This window comes from Tyto alba, unplaced genomic scaffold (assembly GCF_018691265.1).
Source record: "Tyto alba isolate M040663 unplaced genomic scaffold, T.alba_DEE_v4.0 Super-Scaffold_8, whole genome shotgun sequence".
NCBI classification, from domain to species: Eukaryota; Metazoa; Chordata; class Aves; order Strigiformes; family Tytonidae; genus Tyto; species Tyto alba.
The window spans coordinates 19115018-19132526 of NW_024881329.1; the positions used below are offsets into that span (position 1 = coordinate 19115018).

Below are 17509 nucleotides of genomic sequence, written 5' to 3' on the forward strand. Positions count from 1 at the left end.
CCAAAAAATTTGGGGCGGGGGGGTATGTATGTCACCCCTTGGAGTTAAGTCCCTGTGGACAAGTGGCCCTGTGGCTCCTTTTTCTTGAGGGGACACACACACACACACACACACACACACACACACACACACACACGAGACACACACAAACAAGTGGCCCAAGGACCCCCAGGTCACCCCCGAGGGTCTGAGTGGCACACAGATGATCGGGGGGGGGGTGGGGGGCGGTGGGGGACACAACACACATGGAGCATCCTGCTGGTGCCCACCCCCAAGGATGGGGATGAGGGGGGACAAGGAGCAGTGTCCCCAGGGTGGTGGTGGTGGGGCACCTAGGGAACCCCTGGTAAGAGAAGGAGGGGGGGGCATATCAAGGAGGAGGAAGGCTGGGGAGTGGGGGCACCCAGTCAAACCTCAATTTTCTCCCCCCCCCCTCAATGTTTTGGGGTGCAGGATCCCTGCAGGAAGGGGGTGCTCCTCTCAGCTTCCCCCCCCCAGGGTTGCAGAAGCTGGGAGGGGTCCCTCAAAATCAGCAAACACACCCCCCCCCCCTCCCCCCATCCTCCACAGAGCAGGCAGAGCCGGGCTGGGGCATTCACAGATTTTTAATTTAGTTGTTTTCCTAATGGGAAAAAAAAAAAAAAAAAAAAAAAAAAAAAAAAAAAAAAAAGGCATCATATGCCCCCAACTTTTCAGGTTTGGGGGTGCAGAGACCCCCACAGCATCCTCCCCCTCAGCGGATCTCCCAGCCCGTGTAGTGTTTGGGGGTGCAGGGGTCTGCTGCTCCCTGGAGATGAATGGGAGAGACACCCCCACCCTCACCCCCAGCCCCAAAACCCAGGACCTCCCCCTGCCCTAAACAACCTCTGGGGAAGGCACCTCAGGGGGGGCCCCCCCAGCCCAGGGACATGGGGAGGGGGGGGAAGGGGGCCCTGGGTCACTCTCTACATATATATATATAATATACACCTATAGAACAGGCTGGGGGGGGCACAGTCTACCCCCTCCCCCCCTCGCACCCCACCGCCTGGGGAGGGGGAAATGAAAAAAGGGGAGGGGGGGAAGAGACCAAGGCCAGCCTCGGGCTCGCCCCACTGCGCCCCCCCCGCCCAGCTCCCTGCCCTCCCTGGAGGAGGAGGGGAGGGGGAGCCGGGATGAAAGGGAAGCCCCCCCAGTGCCCTGAAGTGGGGGGGGTGTGTGTGTGGGGGGAGTTCCATGATGGCTCCCACTCTCCCCGCCCCCCCCCACATCAAGGTTAAGGCAAACCCCGGCGCGTGCTGACGGCGAGGTGGGAGGGGGGGGACACGACACACAGACGGGCGCTTAAGACAGACAGACAGTGGCCGGGGCAGCGGCTCTCCCCTGGCAGCCAGCTGGTCCTTTGCCCCCCCCACCCCCTCCCCAAACCCCAAACCCCACCCTCTCCCCCCCCCCCCCCCCCCCCATTCCCAGTTCAGAAAATATCCGGGCACAAGGTCCAGTCCTGCTTCTCTTTGCTCTCCCAGTAGCCGCCCTTGTAGACGTGCGCCAGCTCCTGGGTGACGGGGTCCTTCTTGCGCTCGAACCACAGCGGTTTGTAGGGGTCGTAGGGGGTCCCTGGCAGGGGGGGGTGTGTGAGGGTCTCAGTGACCAGGCAGGGAGAGGGGGGGACACAAACCTCTTTTGTCCCTTTCCTTACCGTCCTCGGTGGCCCGGGCGGCTTCGGCTTCGCGTCTTTTGCGGGAGAGGCGTTGCTTTTCCTCCAGCCGCTGTTTCTCGGCGTTGGCCTCGTCCCAGCGGCCGTTCTCCATCAGGCGCTGGTCGGGGCGCCGGCGGCTGTCGGTGGGCGCCGTGCCGTTCTCCGGGGCGTTTAGGGTCAGCGCCAGCTCCGAAAAGTAATACATGTTCTCCGCGTACTTCCTAGGTCGAGGAAAAGGACCGAGCTTAAACCCTTTCCACTCCTAGCCCCGCTCAGCCCCGTGTGTCCCACACCCCCCTCGCCCCACTCACGGGAGTGGGTTTCTCTTCCACAGCAGCACCCGGCTGTCCTCAGCCTCGTGGGCTCGCTGCCGTCCCTCCGCTCCGTTGTCGCCGGTGCCCAGCGTCACCTTGTAGCAGTCCATCTTCTCATCCCAAGTGCCCAGCAGGACAAAATGCACCTTCCCCGCGGGGTCTGTCACCTCCCCGGTGACCTGTGGGGACAGGGGACAGCCTGAATCGGGACACTCAGGAGTCACACGCACCCCGGTGCCGGCGCGCGCCGCCCCCGCGCCCTCACCTTCCTCGCCACGTCCCGCGAGAAGTAGCTGTAAGGAACGAACTTGAGGTTGCACTTGTCACCCGTCTTGTGATTGACGATCTCGATTTCACCCGACTGCGGGTGGGGAGGAGACAGTCAGATCCATCCCACAGCCCTTTCCCCTGTGACAGGGGAAACTGAGGCACGGGGGAGGATATCCACACCTCCAGGACTTGCACAAAGCTCCCGTGGAGCCCCATCACTGGAGTTTCACCCCACCTGGTCTATCCAGAGCTTCCCCACAATGATGTTGTGCACGGTGGTGGTGACTTTTTTCCACGTGTAGTGGTTGCCCGAAGAGTGGAAGACGCAGTGGATGGTACCTGAGGAGGGAAGATTGTGCCAGGAACCGTCCCCCGGCGCCAGCCCAGCCCACGGAACCTCGCGTGGGTCTCCAAACCTGGCCCACTCCCACACGCAACGCAGACACCAACCCTCCCCGGGGCCGCGGAGCTCACCCAGAGGCATGATGGAGAGGTATTTGCCTCGAAATTTGCTGGTGATTTTGATTTCTTGGCGAAGTGTCCAGCCGTGCTTGGAGTCTGCGTGGTGGGCAGCGGCTGGCGGGTGGTGGCTCACCTGGCCGGGAGAGGGGACGGGTCAGCACTGGCCACCCCCCACCCTGAGCTGGCCCAGTGGGCTCGGGGGAGGCGGGTTGGTACCTGCTCGCAGAGGGAACGGTAACCATTCTCCTCCAAGCGATCCAGCTCAAAAGTTTCCCCCAGGAGGGGGTTGAAGGGTTTGCTGGTGCGGAAGACGGTGGTGGAGTAGGATGAGACGGTGAAGGCGGCCACGTAGCAGAGCTGCTCCAGCGAACTCTCGCATTTGGCTGCCCGGTCGAGCAGCTCGTGGTATTCCAGGTCCTCCGTCAAGCGCTGCAGCATCGACAGGGGCTCGTTGAAGTTCACCTGGGAGGGAGGCAGAAGTAAGAGGGGGCAGGGGGTTCCTGGGGTACCCCACAAACCTCCCCCCCTCCCTGCCAGCCGCACCCCCGCTCACCGGCATGGGGATCTTGGACAATTCCTTCCCGATGCAATTTTTCATGATGCTCCAGAGGTTGAGGCTGTAGTTGGGTTTGTAGGGGATGCGGGTTCTTTTCTCCTTCTTGGTGTCCTCTACTTGGTGCTTGTACTGGGGACAAGAAAAAGGTGGCTGTGACATGCCCTCCCACCCCCCCCCCCGGGGAAACTGGGGAACCCCCAGCTCAGCCCTGTTCCTCCAAGAGCCCTCCCAGTTCTACCTGCTCATCCAGGCTGATGTCGCTGCTGGTGCCGCTGATGTTGCTGCCAGTGCGCCTTAGTGGGGGTGGGGGGGGAGGAAGGAGAGGGGCAGAATCAGTCCCAAATCGGGGGGGGGTGAGAGGGTAACCCCCCCCACCCCAGAGCTCACTTGTGCCCCATGCTCTCTGGCATGGTGATGATCTCCGGGGCGTCGAAAAACTCGTTGTCATCGTCCTCGTCACTCAGGTCTCCTTTCGCAGGACAGCACGGATCTGGGGAAGGGACAGGAGGGGAGGCGGGGGGGGGGAAGGTGCTGCAGCCACTCAGCGGTGGAGGGGAGAGACCGTGCACCCCCATCACCCAGCTCAGCAGCTCATGGAAGGGACTGGAAGCTGCTGGTGGTTTCCCCCATCCCACCCCGCTCCGTCTCTGCTGAACTGACCCCCTTCCTCAGCATGGGGGCTCTGGGTGACCCCCCCCGGGGGGGGTGGGTACCTTTGGCAGAGCCGCCGGTGCCAGCTGTGCCGGCGGGCAGGACGGTCGCGCCGCGGAAAGCCCTTTCCAGGTGATTGTGTTGTTTGGCCAGTTGTTCCAGCGTCTCCTCCAGCCGGATGCGCTGATCCCGTTCGTGCTGCAGCGATTTCTGCCATTTTTTGCCGTGGGTCTGAGCCAGCATCAAAAAATCCCGGCAGGCCTGGGCGGAAACGATGTGCCCCCCCAGCCTCGTCAGTGCAGGGTCTGCAGGTGGTGGTGGGGGGTCAGGCACAGGGAGGGTGTAACTCACATTAATCATGGCGTTGGAGGTGATGCGGAAGAGGGTGGCTCGTTCGTTCACCTGCTTGATCTTCTCGGTGCTCTCGGCCGGCAGCCGGAGGGTCTCCAGCTCGCTGAGGGAGCGTTGCAGGGCCGTGCCGTGTTTGGCGATGAGATCGTTGCAGGTGCTCAGATCCTCTACTTTGCTGGACAGGGTGCGCAGCGTGTTCTGCAGTTCCGTTTTGTCCGTCTGCGACACCGACTCGTCGCCGGAGTCGTCTGTCGGCGGGAAGGGACGTTAGAGTGATCCCCAGGGGGGTGAGGCTTTTATTTCCTCCCAGGAGATGGGGAAGAAAAAGAAGCTGTGCACTGGGAGCACCGGCCAAGCCACACCAGGCTCTGACAGCGAGGGGGCTGCCAGGATGGGCACTGCAGGATGTGTGCGTGTGTCCCCAAAAAACCCCCCTGAGGGCTCGGAGCCACCCCCAGGGTGCCCCCGGCCACCGCCACAGCAGCTCGGAGCAGATGGCCGATCTCTTGGCGCACAAGCAGTCATGCCAGCCAGGAAGCGTGTGCCAGGTTTGCCGGCGGCTCCTCAAGCCGGAGTCAGGCAGCGGGGAAGCCACCTCATCCAAATCCTACTCATGGAGCAGCTCCCCACACCCCAAAACCCACATGCTGCGACTCCAGCCGGGCGCAGGAGATGGATGAGGCAAAGCGGGTTTTTCGGGGAAAAAGGGGGGAGCTTGGGAAAAGGGAGGGAACGCAGGGTCACGTCCTGCAGGGGGGATAAAACAACCCCTGGGGATCCCCGTGGGTGTCGCAGGGGGGTTAAGCGAGGTGCTGGGTGTTGGAGGGGGGGTTGGGGGAAGGCGTCGGCCAGGGGCGTACCCGATTCCTCCAGCATTTTGACGGCTTTAGCCTTGGCCAGCTCCAGGGCGGTGACCCAGCGTTGTCGTTCCACCTCCGAGCTGGCTTTCAGGTGGTAAGTCTGGGCCCCGCCGTTGGAGATGATAAAGTTGCAGGAATCCTCCACCGTGATGTTGGCCGTGGCCAGGTTGATGGTGCCGCGGCAGGTATGCCGCATCTCCGCCTTGGATCTGAGCGGGGAGGGGGAACAGGAGAAGGAGACGCTCCATAGCCCGACCTAAAAACATTTAGGGGCGGGAGGGGGGGGCAGGCATTCCCCACCCTATGAGCAGGGCTATTAATAGGGTGCTGGCTCCAACCCACAGTGGTTTTGCCAGCACTGGAACAAGGGCCAAGCCTGGGGACACTGTTTTTTTGGGGGGGGGGGGGAAATGCCTGGAGGGGTCTGCAGCCCCCCCTTCCAAAAGCAGCTTCAGGGACCACCACGCTCGCCCTCGGTGCCTCCGGTACCCAGCAAAAATTGGGAGGGACGTGAAGCGTGTGTTTCCCCCCCATGCCAGTGCAAGGCACACCCCTTCCACGTCACCGGGGCTGGGGGGGGGGGCACCGGGACATCCCCCCCCCCCGCATGGCCCGGGGGGACCGGTGCCTCCCCCCCCTCCCACCAGCACCAGCACACACCCGCTGGGCTGTAACTGGAGCTGGCAGCTGCCTCCAGGCTCCGGTTCCCCCATGAATAATGGAGGACAGGGCCCCCCCCCCCCCGCGCCGCGCCCCCGGGCAAGGCTCAGGTGTCCGAGAGGGGAGGGGGGATCGGTAACGGCGCCGGTCCCAGCCGAAATACCAGCGTGGCTCGCCACCGGAGAGCGACAGAGAGGCCTCAGCGATTTGGGAGGCAGCGGCGGGGAGGGTGAGGGGGGGAGAAATCCACAGCGACAGCCCCATCGCGGACTCAGGCCCGGGAATACGGTAACGTGGGGGGGCGGGGGGGGGGGGGGGGAAGGGGACCGGGTCGCGGTTCCCGGTACGTACCGGTAGTAGCTGAGGAGGCCGTTGCTGAGCACGAACCAGCGGCGCTGGTAGCCCTTGATGTAGTTGGTCCATTTGAAGAGCCAACCTTCGCGCGCCGAACCGGCACCGGCACCGCCCGAACCGGAACCACCGGAACCAGCGCCCGCCGCCGCGCTCGGAGTCGGAACCGCCGCCGCCGCCGCGCTCGGAGCCGCCGCCGCCGGTGAGGGCAGAGCGGGGGCCGCGGGCAGGGCCATGGGACCGGGCAGCGCCGCCGCCGCCACCGGGCCGGGGCCCGCGGCCGCCGCTCGCAGCTCCGCCATCGCCGCCGCCGCCGCCTTCCTTCCCCGCCCCGCCCCTCCCGCCGCGCTGCCGTCACTCGGCCCCGCCCCCGGACGCATCCCATTGGCGGAGGCAGCCCCTGCGCGCAACGCCCCCGGCGGGCGGATTGGTGCCACCGCTCGCGCGGGGCGGTGCCTGCGTGCCTATTGGCTGACGGCGCGCTTGCGCCGCAGGCCGGTGGGCGGTGCGTTTCCCCTTCCCAGCCCCTTCCGACGTTTTCACTGGTCCTCCCTGCCGTCTGTCTCCGCGGCAAGCCAATGAGCGGAGGAGGGGGGTGCCGCGCGTGACGGTTGCCTGGGGGCGGGGCCGCGCGGCGGAGCGGTGACTCATCCCGCCACCGATTGGCCGCGGGGTGCGGGTCCTCCCGCTACTCGCGCCGCCATTGGCCGAGACACCGCTGGGGGAAGGGGCAGCGACCTCTGACCTTTGCCCAGGGGGTGGGTGGTGCCGAGGGCCGCACCCATGGGTGCGACGGGGGGTGGGGGGCCGGCCCTGCCCCCCCATCCCCTCAGGGAACCGGCTGTTACCGGGTGTAACAGCCGGGATGGGGTGGGGGAGCGGTAAGGGGGTGTCTGGGGGGGGTGGGGCCTGAGGCAAGGGGGGGCTGGGGGTGTGTCTAGGGGGCCTCTGGGATAAGGGGGGGTGTGTGGAAGGGGGAGCCCCAGAGGTAAGGTGGGGGGGGGTATACCTGATCCCTGCCCCCCTTCAGAGAAGGAGAGGCCACACGGACAGCAGTATACAATTCATCTTTATTTACAATACCCTATAAAAATGTAAATTTAGAAACTTTATTCTCATTAACCAGAACCAAAAAGTGGGGGGGAAGGGGAAGCACAAAGAAAAAAAAAATAAAATAAGAAATGAACTTTCCACTTGATCAGTCAGGAGGAAAATGAGGGGGGAGAGGGCAGGGGGGGCTGGGAAGCAGCTGAGGGGAGCTGGTTAATGCCAGGGAGGAGTTACTGGTTGTAAAATACCTACATGTGCAAATCTCTTCGTTGTTTTTTTTTTTTTTTTTTTTTTCTTCTCTCGTTTGTTTGTTTGTTTAAAAGCAAACCAAAACAATAAAGTAAAATTAACCTTCCCCCCCCCTCCATTCCCAAGGAGCAAAACCCGCCCCCCCCTCCCCCCCCCGGGATTGGGGGGGCATATGAGGCCGAGGGAAGGAGCCAACGCTGGGGAAGACAAGGCAAGTGTGCAAAAGAGAGGTGTGTGTGTGTGTGCACATGCGTGTGAGCACGCGTGTGCGTGCGTGTGTGCGGCCGGGGAAGGGCAGGGACCAGACCTCAGTGCTCTGGGGGTGTGTGTTGGGGGGGGCCCTGGGGAAAAGGGAGGGGGGAGAGGGCACCCAGCCCTACAGCCCCCCCACTTTTCCCGTAGTGTGCGTGTGGGGAAAAGCAGCAGCCATTGGGGGGGGGGGGGGGGCGCGGAACTGGGGGGCAGCACTTTTTGGGGGGAGGGTGGGGAGCAGCTATACCCCCCCCCCAACCTTCCCTGACCCCACCCCCCCCCCAGCCAGAATTTTGGGGTGGAGGGGGAGGTGTGCCTCCTGCAGCGATGTGCCAGGCAGGGTGGTGGGGTGGTTTGGGGAGGGAGGTTGTGTGTCTTGGGGGGGGTGGGGGGGGTGGTGGAACTGCCTGCCCTCCATCCATCCATCCGTCCATCCTCTGGAACATTCTGGTGACGAGGAACCACAGAGATTTATCGGATTCCGTGCACTAAGCTGGTACCAGGGGAAGAAAAAAAAAAAAAAAAAAACAACCAAACCAAAAACACACACAAAAAAAAACCCAAAAAAAAACCCAAACAAAACAAAACAAAAAAAAAAAAAAAAAAAAAAACCACAAAAAACAGTGGGGAGAGTGGTCAGAGGAGCTGGGGGGGGATGAAGTGACAACCCCCAAACCCCCCCGGTAGGCCACGGCCCCACTTACTGCAATTTCGTCTCCAACAGGTTGAGCTTCTGCTGGTCGACGTAGCGAGAGAAAAGGGAGATCAGGTTGGAGGGGGTGGACACGGGCTTGGCCAAGGCTGCCTGAGGGATCCGCAGGAGCTCCCGGGTCGCCATGAGCATCAGCTCCGTCCTGCCCGAGAGAAGCCGTGAGGAGAAAGGAGGAAATTTGGGGACATTTTGGGCAGGAGGAGGTACTATGGCGCCAAACCCCGGCACCGGGGAAGGATCCACCAGCCTTGCCACGAGGTCCTGGTTGCTCCGTGGGGTCTGGCCACCTCCTTCCCACCCAGGGACTCGTGCAGGACCTTCACCAACTCTCCCCCCACCCCCTCACCTCCCCCAAAATCCTTTGGGGACACCCCGGTGCTGTGTTGTCCCCCCCCACCCCCCAAGGCCTGAGGGCAGGCGGCTCACCACTGGTTGTCCTGCATTAGCTCCGTGTTCGTGTCCGAGCTCTGCAGTTCCTCCCCCCGGCTCAAGATCAGGTAGAGCAGGGACAGGCCAAACTGCAGGGAGGAGAGAAAAAGGGAGGGGGGGGGCGGTCAGGGAGTTGTCCCACCTGTGCCGATTGTCCTCCACCACACGAGGAAATCTCGGGGGCACGGAACAGGCAGGGCAGGGTGAGCTTTCCTCCCACCGTTCCTCCCCGCAGAGTTATTTTTTTTTTGGGTAGATGTCAGAATCACCTCCACCTCCCACTCCTCCTGGGGCTGGTGGCACAAGCGAGAGGATGAGGAAGAGGAGGATGGTTACGGGCCCGAGTCACAGGCAGGTGTTGGGGATATGCGAGTGACAAACCACTGCATGAACCCCTGGATTTCAGGGCAGGAGTTTGCAGCCCAGCAAGACAACCCAGCTGTCAGACTGCAGCTGAGTAGCAGGCTGGCTCAAATAGCTAATTAATTAATCTGCTAGACACCCTCATTAATTAGCAAGGGAAGCAGGGCAGGGAGAGAGCACCAGGGACCAGCAGCCCGTGGCCTCCTGTGCCGTTCCCACACCGCGGCTCTGCCATCCAGCACCGGGAAACCGCAAAGGGAGTGGAAAAAACCTCCCGTTTCCCCAGTTACGGGGAGACATCAAGACCTGCCGGAGCAGGAGGAATGAGATGGCCCCCCACCCTGGGGAGCAGGACAAGGGAGAGGAGGGGAGCACCTTGTTTTGGAGCACAGCAGTGAGGTGCAGGTTGGTGGGCACTGGCGCAGTCACGCTCTGAGGTAGGTTCGTTAGCTGCTGCACAAGGCTGGTGACTGTCCCCAAGGGAAGGTGGTAGAGAACGTGAGAGAAGGGCCTCAACAGGCAGGGCAGCACCTGAAAAGAGGAGCAGAACTGTGACACCAGCTTCCCCCGGGGTCACCTGAACCCCGAGAAGATGCCACCTTGCTGCTTACACCCCCACCCTCTTCCCCAGCAGTGCCTCTGGTTCCAGCCCCCCCTCACATGCTCAGCGTGGGACTTGCTAACAGCATCCTCCCACAACCCCGCTTTAAATTCAGGCAAGTCTTTTTTTTTTTTTTTTTTTTTTCCCTTAAGTCCTCCTCTTTCTCCAAACAATCTCGGATTTATGTCACAGATGCCTGTATTTTTGTTCCCTCTATTAAAAAAAAAAAAAAGATTGTAAAGGCCAGATGAGAGCTGGAGGAGACGCTGGCCTCTCGCTCTCTGTCTCTGAAGATGGAGTCTCCCGCTGTCACCCGATGAGTCAGGAAACACAACCCTTTAGACAAGTGCTCAGGCAAGAGCGGGGCTCGTTAAATAATGGCATCATTTATCAGAAACCATTCCCAGCGAAGCCAGGCTGCATGGCAGACGGGCCCTGCCAGGAGCTCAGGGCTCCTGCAGCCTCCCCAGACCCCTGGAAGTCTCCCAGGAGAGGCAGAAACAACCGTCCTTAAGACACACGATGCTGTTTGCTGGTTTTCTCTGTGGAGGAGAAGACGTCTGGCTCCAAACCAGCGAGGGGGAACCCTCCCAACCCCTGGAAACTCACCTCGTCCTGAGCATCCTTCTTGATGAGGAAGGGCAGGTTCCTGGCCGTTGCCATCAGGACATCAGCCGCTTGCTCGGGTGACAAGAAGGGGAGGATCCGGGCCACGAGGCGCTTCCCTTTTCGGATGCACATGATCTGCATGAAGTGATCGTCGCTCGGCCTGTCGAGGAGAGGAGAAAGGTGCTGGACCCTCATCTGGGAGCATCCTGGGGCAAGCGGAGTGTTCCCAGGGTGTACCCCACAGCCAGCAAAAAACACGCCCGCCTCAAAAAAACATCCCCAAGGAGGGAAAAATAACGCAGAAACAACACCCCTAACCCAAATCCCTGCCTGATGGGCTGGGCAGGGGGACAAGGCTCAGTTCCTCATGGGGCAGCACTGAAGGAGCTGCTGTGTCCTTCCTCGCCCATCTGGGCTGCTGAGGCTACAGGTCAGGCAAGAGGCAACAGATTTAAAAAGCAGGCAGCCCGAGATGTGCCAGGGCGCAGAGCTCAGGATGGACAGACACCCAACGAGCATGGAGATGGGCGCTATTCGCAGCACCCGAGCTGCAGGGATGGAAGGTGTTAAAAGATCACGAACAATCACCTGGGGAAAATTGGAGGAAAAAAAAAAAAAGGGGGGGGGGCAGTGGGCGGTGAAGCTTATTTCAGCCTCCAGTTCCTAACACATCCCTGGAAGAATCTGCCTGACTTGTCTTTGGGACACAGGGTCTTGGAAGGCCAGTTGCAGTAGCTACAAGTGACCACGGACTCTCCGAGCTCCCGCAGTTGCAGACATCACCACCTCTGCTCACCTCTCCTGCCCGGGCGCTTTCCCCCTCAGATTGTCATACATGTCGCAGATCTTCTGCTTCCTCTCGCCCATCAGGGCCGGCCGCTCGCCTTCCAGGCTGAGGAGGTAGCGTCTTTCATAGTCCTCCACGTCCAGGAGGAGGCTGTACGTCTGCAGGACAGACGGCCATCACCTCAGGACACGGGGATCTGCGGTGGGATCCCCCAGTCCCGCTCCACAGAGATCCAGGAGCTGCCCAGCCCCAGCTCACCCCGTGCCCCCCTCGCAGATCGCCGAGGGGGTCGCGGCGGTCCTGCCTCGAACTCACCTTCTCGATCGTGACAAGGGTCTGGCGCCTCTTGTCTCGAACCTGCTTCTCTTTTGTCTCCTGCCAAGGAAGGGGAGCGGAGTCAGGGCGGTGGTCGGCTCCGGCGCTGGCCCCGAGGGCCGAGGCACTGAGCTGTGTTTGAGGGGAGGCAGGGCCAGAACTCACATCATCCTCGCTGCGGGAGGTCACCACCGCGTCGATCATCTTCCGGGGGTTGTTGACGCTGGAGACCGTCAGCTTCCCCAGCGAGCCCTCAAACTGCACTGCAAGAAGGAGGGAAGCAAAGGGAGTCAAGTCCAGGGGCGAACCCCACCTCACCTGCCTTTATCTCTGGCCAGATAACAGTAGCCCCGTGTCTACCTCCGAACTCCAACCGGCACCGGTGAGACCCCCTGTCCCAGCCCCAAATAAGCCACCAACCACCCTTCACCTGCAGAGCTCCAGGCTGCGCTGAGAAAGGAGCGCTTACCCGGCTTGTAGGTGTGCTCCAGCTTAGCCACCTGAGGTGTGATGAGTTTAGTGCGTTCCTTTTTAGGACCGTCACCATGGACTTCCTCCGCCGCTGCTAACTTCTCCAGCTTCTGGAAGTAATTCTGAGGCAAGGAGAGGAAAGGCTGAGACTCACTCCCTGAAAAACAGCTGGCAAGGAGTGACGCAACACATCCCTCACCCCAGCCCGTGCTCCATCCCTCACTGGTGTTCCCAAAGTCAGCAGCAGCATTTTAAACCACTCTTCTTCCCCCATCTCACAAGTGGACGATTGCGTTCTCCTCTCTATCATCCCTCAAGATTACAGAGGTCAAGGTTCCTCCTCAGCCCTTTCTTTCTCAACACAACGATGAGTTCGCTCTCCCTGGGAGGTCCCCAGCTCCCAGTCCTTCCCAGTAAACTCCAGTTAGCCTGCCTTGCTCTGTTAGCACCGTGCCCAGGCTGGGCAGCGCACGGCTGGGGCCTCTCACACCAGTGCTCACGCAGCTCTTCCCGTCCACCCTGGCCAACGTTCACCTCTTTCGCAACGGCAGAGCTTTTGTTGACTCACATCCCGGCTGTGGCTGCACCAGTTCCTCTCTCCTCTACTGGGGATCAGCTCACCCACAGCTCAGAAAAAAAAAAACCTTTCAGCCCCGGAGCAGACTGATCCCGTTGGCCACAGTTCTGCCAGCTCCCACCGGAGCCCAGACAACCCACAGCGAGTGGCTTGTCCCATGCTCCCACAGCGGAGGGGACCGGACTGCTCTGCCCCATTTCACCACGCTGGGGACTTGCCCTCCCTGCTCTGCCCCATGCTCACGGCTGCACCGAATGCTCCGGGATCTTTCTGGGTGTACGGCTTACTTGTCCGCCCATCCTTCGTGAAGATGGGGGCCAGACCTCCTGCACAGCTGACGACTGCCCCAGATACACTCCTGGCCACCTCGCAAGCCCCGTGCAATTTTCCAAGCCAAACGACCACCCTACATAGCCTGAAGCCCTCCGCAGATCTCCCTCATGTGAAGTTGCCTTGGGTACCTTCAAAACCCCGTTGAGCTTTGAGCATCTACCACCATCGGCAAGAGCTCAGCCGTCACCTTGCTTTGTCTGCTCCAAATCTGGCTCTTACGAGCCTGGTGTGACAGTCCCTATTCTTGAACTGGAAAGAAGCAGGAGCACTCTCCCCAAAGCCACCTCGCTCTTTGAACCCCACGGGCTTCACCACCGCCCCGTCCTCCTTATGCAGTCATTCCTTTGCCCAGGGCTCTCTCCTCTCTCATTTTCCATTTAGCAGCTTCCCCATCTCCTGTTCCAGTTGTTTATTCTGCCACTGCAGCTTCTGATGTAGAAGAGCTGCTCTCCTGTTACCTGCCAGCATCCCCCAACACCTCCTCACCCCTGGAGATCTCACCCAAGAACAGAAAGGCAGTTTTTCCCTTGCCGTTGCCCCCCCTTTCCCTTCCTGGGGGTGCTCACACCCCACCCCATCCCTCTGCCTTCCTCCTCCAGCGTATTTCCCCACAGCTCTCATACCAGCATCCCCTTCAGCACCAAGACTGCATCAGGAAGACACCGGTCCCGTGGGAACAGCCACGGGACACACAAGGGAGCAGGTTGGGTGCTTCGCCCCCCGCCCTCCACTCCCTAGTACCTGGTAGTAATAGTCATCCAAGTAAGGATCAGTGCTCTGCAGCTGCATCATCTGGATCTTGGACACCCAGTCCTTTTCCCGCTGCAGCATGAGGTTGGCGTAGGGATCTTTGCGTATCTGCTCCTGGTGGCTGCTCCGGTGGCCCCCTCGATCCCCCACCGAGCCATTGAGGCTCCGGTGCTGGCTGGCAGGAGGCAAGAAGGGCACCCGTGAGCGCACAGGAGCTACAGGAAGGGACAGAGAGCGGTGCACAGGCTAGCCCCAGCAGCACAACCCCCCCTGCAGCGGAGGGGCGATGCAACCCACCCCCCCCTTTATTGCGCCAGGCAGCCCCTCTCCCAGCACCAGCACGGGGCCAGCACTCACTTTCGGTTCTGCTGCTGGCGCTGGTGCAGGAGCCGGCGGTGCTGGGGGTGTAGGTGGGTCGTGTCCGGTCGGAACATTTGAGGCTGCGGCCTGGGGACAACAAGGGGGGGAACAAAAAAAGAAAAAAAAAAAAAGAAAAAAAAAAAGAAAAAAAAAAAAGGGGAAAAAATCTCAAGAGGTGGCTGCAAGGAGCAAGCAGGAGGTTGGGAGAAGGGTGGCACCTACCTCAGGCTCTGCAGGTGGGATCCAGGGCCCGGTGGGTGCTGTGGCTGCGAGGGAGGTGGAGCAGGGGGAGCCCCAAAGAAGGCACGAAACCCGCTGGCCGGAGACATCATCTGCCCGACTCTGCCCTGGAGCAGCTTCGGATTGACAGAGGGGAGGGGGCTCCCAACCAGGCCAGAAACCCGGGCAAACTGGCTGGGGGACATTCGGCCGGCCTGGCAGAGCAGAGAGGGTGCCCAGAGTCAGCTGGGGCGGCTGGGATTTGGGGGTAAAAGGCCTGGCCAGAAAAAGTGACATGGAGCCAGCTCCCACAGCCATGCAAAGAGAAATGTGGGACCCTGACCACGGGGAGGGCCAGGGAAGTGCAGGAAGGGAGTGACGGGGGCTTTACCTGGGCTCCTCCGAGCAGCTGAGCTCTCTGTAGGTGGGTGAGAACGGGAGAGACACTGTGGGGGAACGGGTGTCCCAGGAGGGAGGAATTCTGGGGAAAAAAAAAGAAGGGAAAAGGGACCACGGTCACAGCCCTGCCCCAGCTGATGGGTGGGTGAGGTGGGGAGCGGGTGATGGTGCAAGAGGAAGTGCCAGGAAGGCTGGGAGCCAGGTCAAGCCTGGAGTTACAGGTGGGAAGAGGAAAACAGGGTGTCGGGGGTGGGGGTGTGATTCTGAGGCCTCCCAGCAACAGTGGGGGCTCCAAGGCAGCGCCAACAAGGAGGGGTGAGGAGGGAACTGGGTACCGGTACGTTGCAGAGCTGGTTGGGGGACATCCTCTCGCCATAGGGAGTGGGGTAGCGCTGCTGCATGGTAGCTCGGATGTGGACAGGCTTCGGACATAGGATCTAGGAGGAGGGAAAAGGGGTACAGTCACCCCCCTCCGTCAGCTCTCAGGGGACCGAGCTGTGAGCGGGGCTGGGGAAGCCAGGGGAGGTACCTGCTGGTTGAAATTGGGGAGGGCAGCCTGTTTGGGAGGGGTGCCGATGGGGACAGCCCGGACAGGGGGGCTCCCGATGACGGGGGATGACGAACGGCGAGGCAGCGCCCGTTCAGAGGGGTCTCGCTCTTCCTCTCGAGCCTGGGGGGGTCTCTGAGGCAGAGCGTAGTCCAGCACGGACACTGATGGCATCTCCTGCAAGTGGAAGAGGGGAGAAAGCTCCCCCCCCGGGATAAGAGTCAGACTGGGATGGGGAGGACCAGGGTGGGACAACCACATCTTTCCTCCTGCCAGGTCTCCCCCGTGACCCACTGCACTTCCCTAGAGCCCCCCCACCGTGGCATGGGGGTCACGGGGATCCTCAGGGTCTTCCTGGCAGAGCCCACGTCACCACCAAGACACCCATTGGCAGCCCTACAGAGCCGGGAGAGGGCTGGCGGCGCAGCACGCTCCACTTGCACTTAAAAGCCTGACTCTTAATTAAACCGCAACAAGAAAAAAAAAATAATAAAAAAAAAATTCTCTGCCTCCAGGCACCGACATTCCCAAACCCTGATGAAAGCGTCGACATCTCTCAGATGTCACCAGGGACCACGTAGCAGTGATATCTACCCCCCAACCCAGCTCTCCAGCCTCCAAGGGGTTGTATGTAAGAGGATCTAATAAATGAGCTGAGCCGCAGCCAGAGGCGAGCAGAACACCCCGCTGTCCCAAACTGATCTGGAGATTCCCCCCACAGCACATCTCACCGCCACAGGGGTTTAGTGGGGGGCACTGGGGAAGCCGTGACGGCCACCACCCACACCCCAGCACCGTACCTGAGCGAGAAGCGGCCCCCGGATTCGCCGCAGGACAGCTGAACCATCCCAAATGCTGGAGTTGAGCGCTCCGGGCTGCTGGTAAACAGACAGGGAGTGGGCAGAGGGCTACGGGATCGTCATCCCCACGCCGGTCCCGCCAGGCTTGCGCCCACCCCTACCTGCGCAGGGACGGTGGTCTGCACGGCTTGCATGATGGCGGGGTCTTCCAGCTCGCTGTCGATGACCAGGCGGGTCAGCCGCTCGGCCAGCGTGTCCTCGGGCTCGCCCAGCAGATCCCCCTCCTCGCCGGCAGGCCCGGCCCGTTCCCCGCTCGCCACCGGTTTGTCCTCCAGCTCCGCCAACCGCTCGTGGGCCTCCTGCCAGTCGTCATCTGCAAGGGGCCGGCGGTGAGGGACGCGCTTGCAGGGAGGGCATCAACGAGGGTGTGTGTGTGTGTGTGTGTGTGTGTGTATAGTTTTGGGGGGGGTCTCACAAGCGCTCACCGACAGCCCCAGCTCCGAACGTATCGTCGTTAAACTGGTCGATATCTTCATCTTCCTCCCCCAGGGCCTGGAAGGCGTCTTCATCTTCATCCAGCGGGCAGTCCTCCAGGGACTGGGGGGGGGGGGGGAAGAAGAAGGGGAATGGAAATTTGGAGGCGGGGGGGGGTCAGGAGCAGTTTCTTCCCTCAGCACCATCGCCCCCCCCCCCCCTTACACACACACACACACACAAAACGCGCTCCCGGGGGATGATGGCGGAGGAACGGGACCCGACCCGGCTCGGCGCTCCCCTTCCATCCCCCCACCCCCCCCGCCTCAGCCCGGCCCCCCCCCTCAGCCCCCAGCCCTTTCCCCCCCCCTTCACCTGATACCGGAACATGGCGGCGGCGGCGGCGCCCCCCGCCCGCGCCCCGCTCCCGGCCCCGCGCCCCCGCCGCGCATGCGCCGCCGCGGGCGCACGCGCATGACGTCACTCGCCCCCACCGCGCATGCGTAACCCCCCCCCCGCGCTAACCACGCCCCTTTATAGACCGCGGAGGCACCGCCCCGCCCTGAGGCTGTTTTTAAAGGGGCAGCGCCACCCCCCCCCCTTTTTTTTTTTTTTTTTAAATTTATTTATTTCTCCTTTTTTAGGGACGCGTGTGCGGCCTTACAGACGTCGGCGCAGAGTGACACGCACTGTGACACGCACCCCTCCCATTCACACCTATGTGTCCCCTAGCCACAGCCATGTCCCTCAGCTGTCACCCCATCCACAGCTGTGTCCCCCCCAGCTGTGACCTGTATCCATCACTGTGTCCCCAGCCGTGTCCCCAGCCATGTCCCCTGTCCCCAGCTGTTCCCTGTCTTCCCAGCTATGTCCCTCCACCCGTGTCCCTTCTCCCCTGTCATGTCCCCTGTACCCAGATGTCCCCCCAGCTGTGACCCCTACCCATAGCCATGTCCCCCACCCATGTGCCTCTCCCCAGCCATGTCCCTTATCCCCAGCCGTGTCCCCCCAGCTGTGACCCCCATCTCCAGCCCCATCTCCAGCCCCATCTCCCAGCTC

General features: G+C 61.7%; 2 protein-coding genes across 3 annotated transcripts; both read right to left on the reverse strand.

Moving 5' to 3' along the window:
• Nucleotides 1-623: 623 nt before the first annotated feature.
• Nucleotides 624-6455, reverse strand: LOC116964625 (oxysterol binding protein). The gene is made up of 14 exons (XM_042784720.1): nucleotides 6154-6455; nucleotides 5143-5351; nucleotides 4283-4530; nucleotides 3994-4192; nucleotides 3668-3770; nucleotides 3519-3573; nucleotides 3278-3409; nucleotides 2941-3186; nucleotides 2737-2857; nucleotides 2498-2601; nucleotides 2258-2353; nucleotides 1990-2171; nucleotides 1679-1899; nucleotides 624-1596 (listed from the first exon to the last, which is right to left on the reverse strand). Exons 1-14 carry the CDS (start codon nucleotides 6453-6455, stop codon nucleotides 1454-1456), a joined length of 2361 nt encoding a protein of 786 aa, XP_042640654.1. The 3' UTR covers nucleotides 624-1453.
• Nucleotides 6456-7205: 750 nt separating this feature from the next.
• Nucleotides 7206-16870, reverse strand: PATL1 (PAT1 homolog 1, processing body mRNA decay factor). Of its 2 annotated transcripts, none has more exons than XM_042784722.1 (19): nucleotides 16826-16870; nucleotides 16462-16573; nucleotides 16138-16349; nucleotides 15977-16051; nucleotides 15159-15353; nucleotides 14965-15066; nucleotides 14622-14711; nucleotides 14234-14445; nucleotides 14009-14098; nucleotides 13643-13826; nucleotides 11990-12113; nucleotides 11686-11783; nucleotides 11521-11580; nucleotides 11215-11363; nucleotides 10419-10578; nucleotides 9584-9739; nucleotides 8843-8934; nucleotides 8409-8558; nucleotides 7206-8197 (listed from the first exon to the last, which is right to left on the reverse strand). In XM_042784722.1, the coding sequence occupies exons 1-19, from the start codon at nucleotides 16838-16840 to the stop codon at nucleotides 8176-8178; spliced, it is 2298 nt and encodes a 765-aa protein (XP_042640656.1). In that variant the 5' UTR covers nucleotides 16841-16870; the 3' UTR covers nucleotides 7206-8175. The 2 variants fall into 2 exon arrangements, with proteins under 2 accessions (XP_042640656.1, XP_042640655.1); XM_042784721.1 differs by having other exon boundaries at nucleotides 15977-16054.
• Nucleotides 16871-17509: the final 639 nt, after the last annotated feature.

Excerpts from the sequence above, each read along its gene's own strand:
- LOC116964625 (XM_042784720.1), bottom strand. The coding sequence starts at position 6,455 with ATGGCGGAGCTGCGAGCGGCGGCCGCGGGCCCCGGCCCGGTGGCGGCG. Across the intron at positions 2,172-2,257 it reads CGCGGGACGTGGCGAGGAAG|GTCACCGGGGAGGTGACAGA; the intron begins GTGAGGGCGCGG and ends CTGTCCCCACAG. Across the intron at positions 1,900-1,989 it reads TGGAAGAGAAACCCACTCCC|GAAGTACGCGGAGAACATGT; the intron begins GTGAGTGGGGCG and ends TCCTCGACCTAG.
- PATL1 (XM_042784721.1), bottom strand. Across the intron at positions 14,446-14,621 it reads AGCTGCTCGGAGGAGCCCAG|GCCGGCCGAATGTCCCCCAG; the intron begins GTAAAGCCCCCG and ends CTGCTCTGCCAG. Across the intron at positions 8,559-8,842 it reads CTAATGCAGGACAACCAGTG|GACGGAGCTGATGCTCATGG; the intron begins GTGAGCCGCCTG and ends TCTCTCGGGCAG.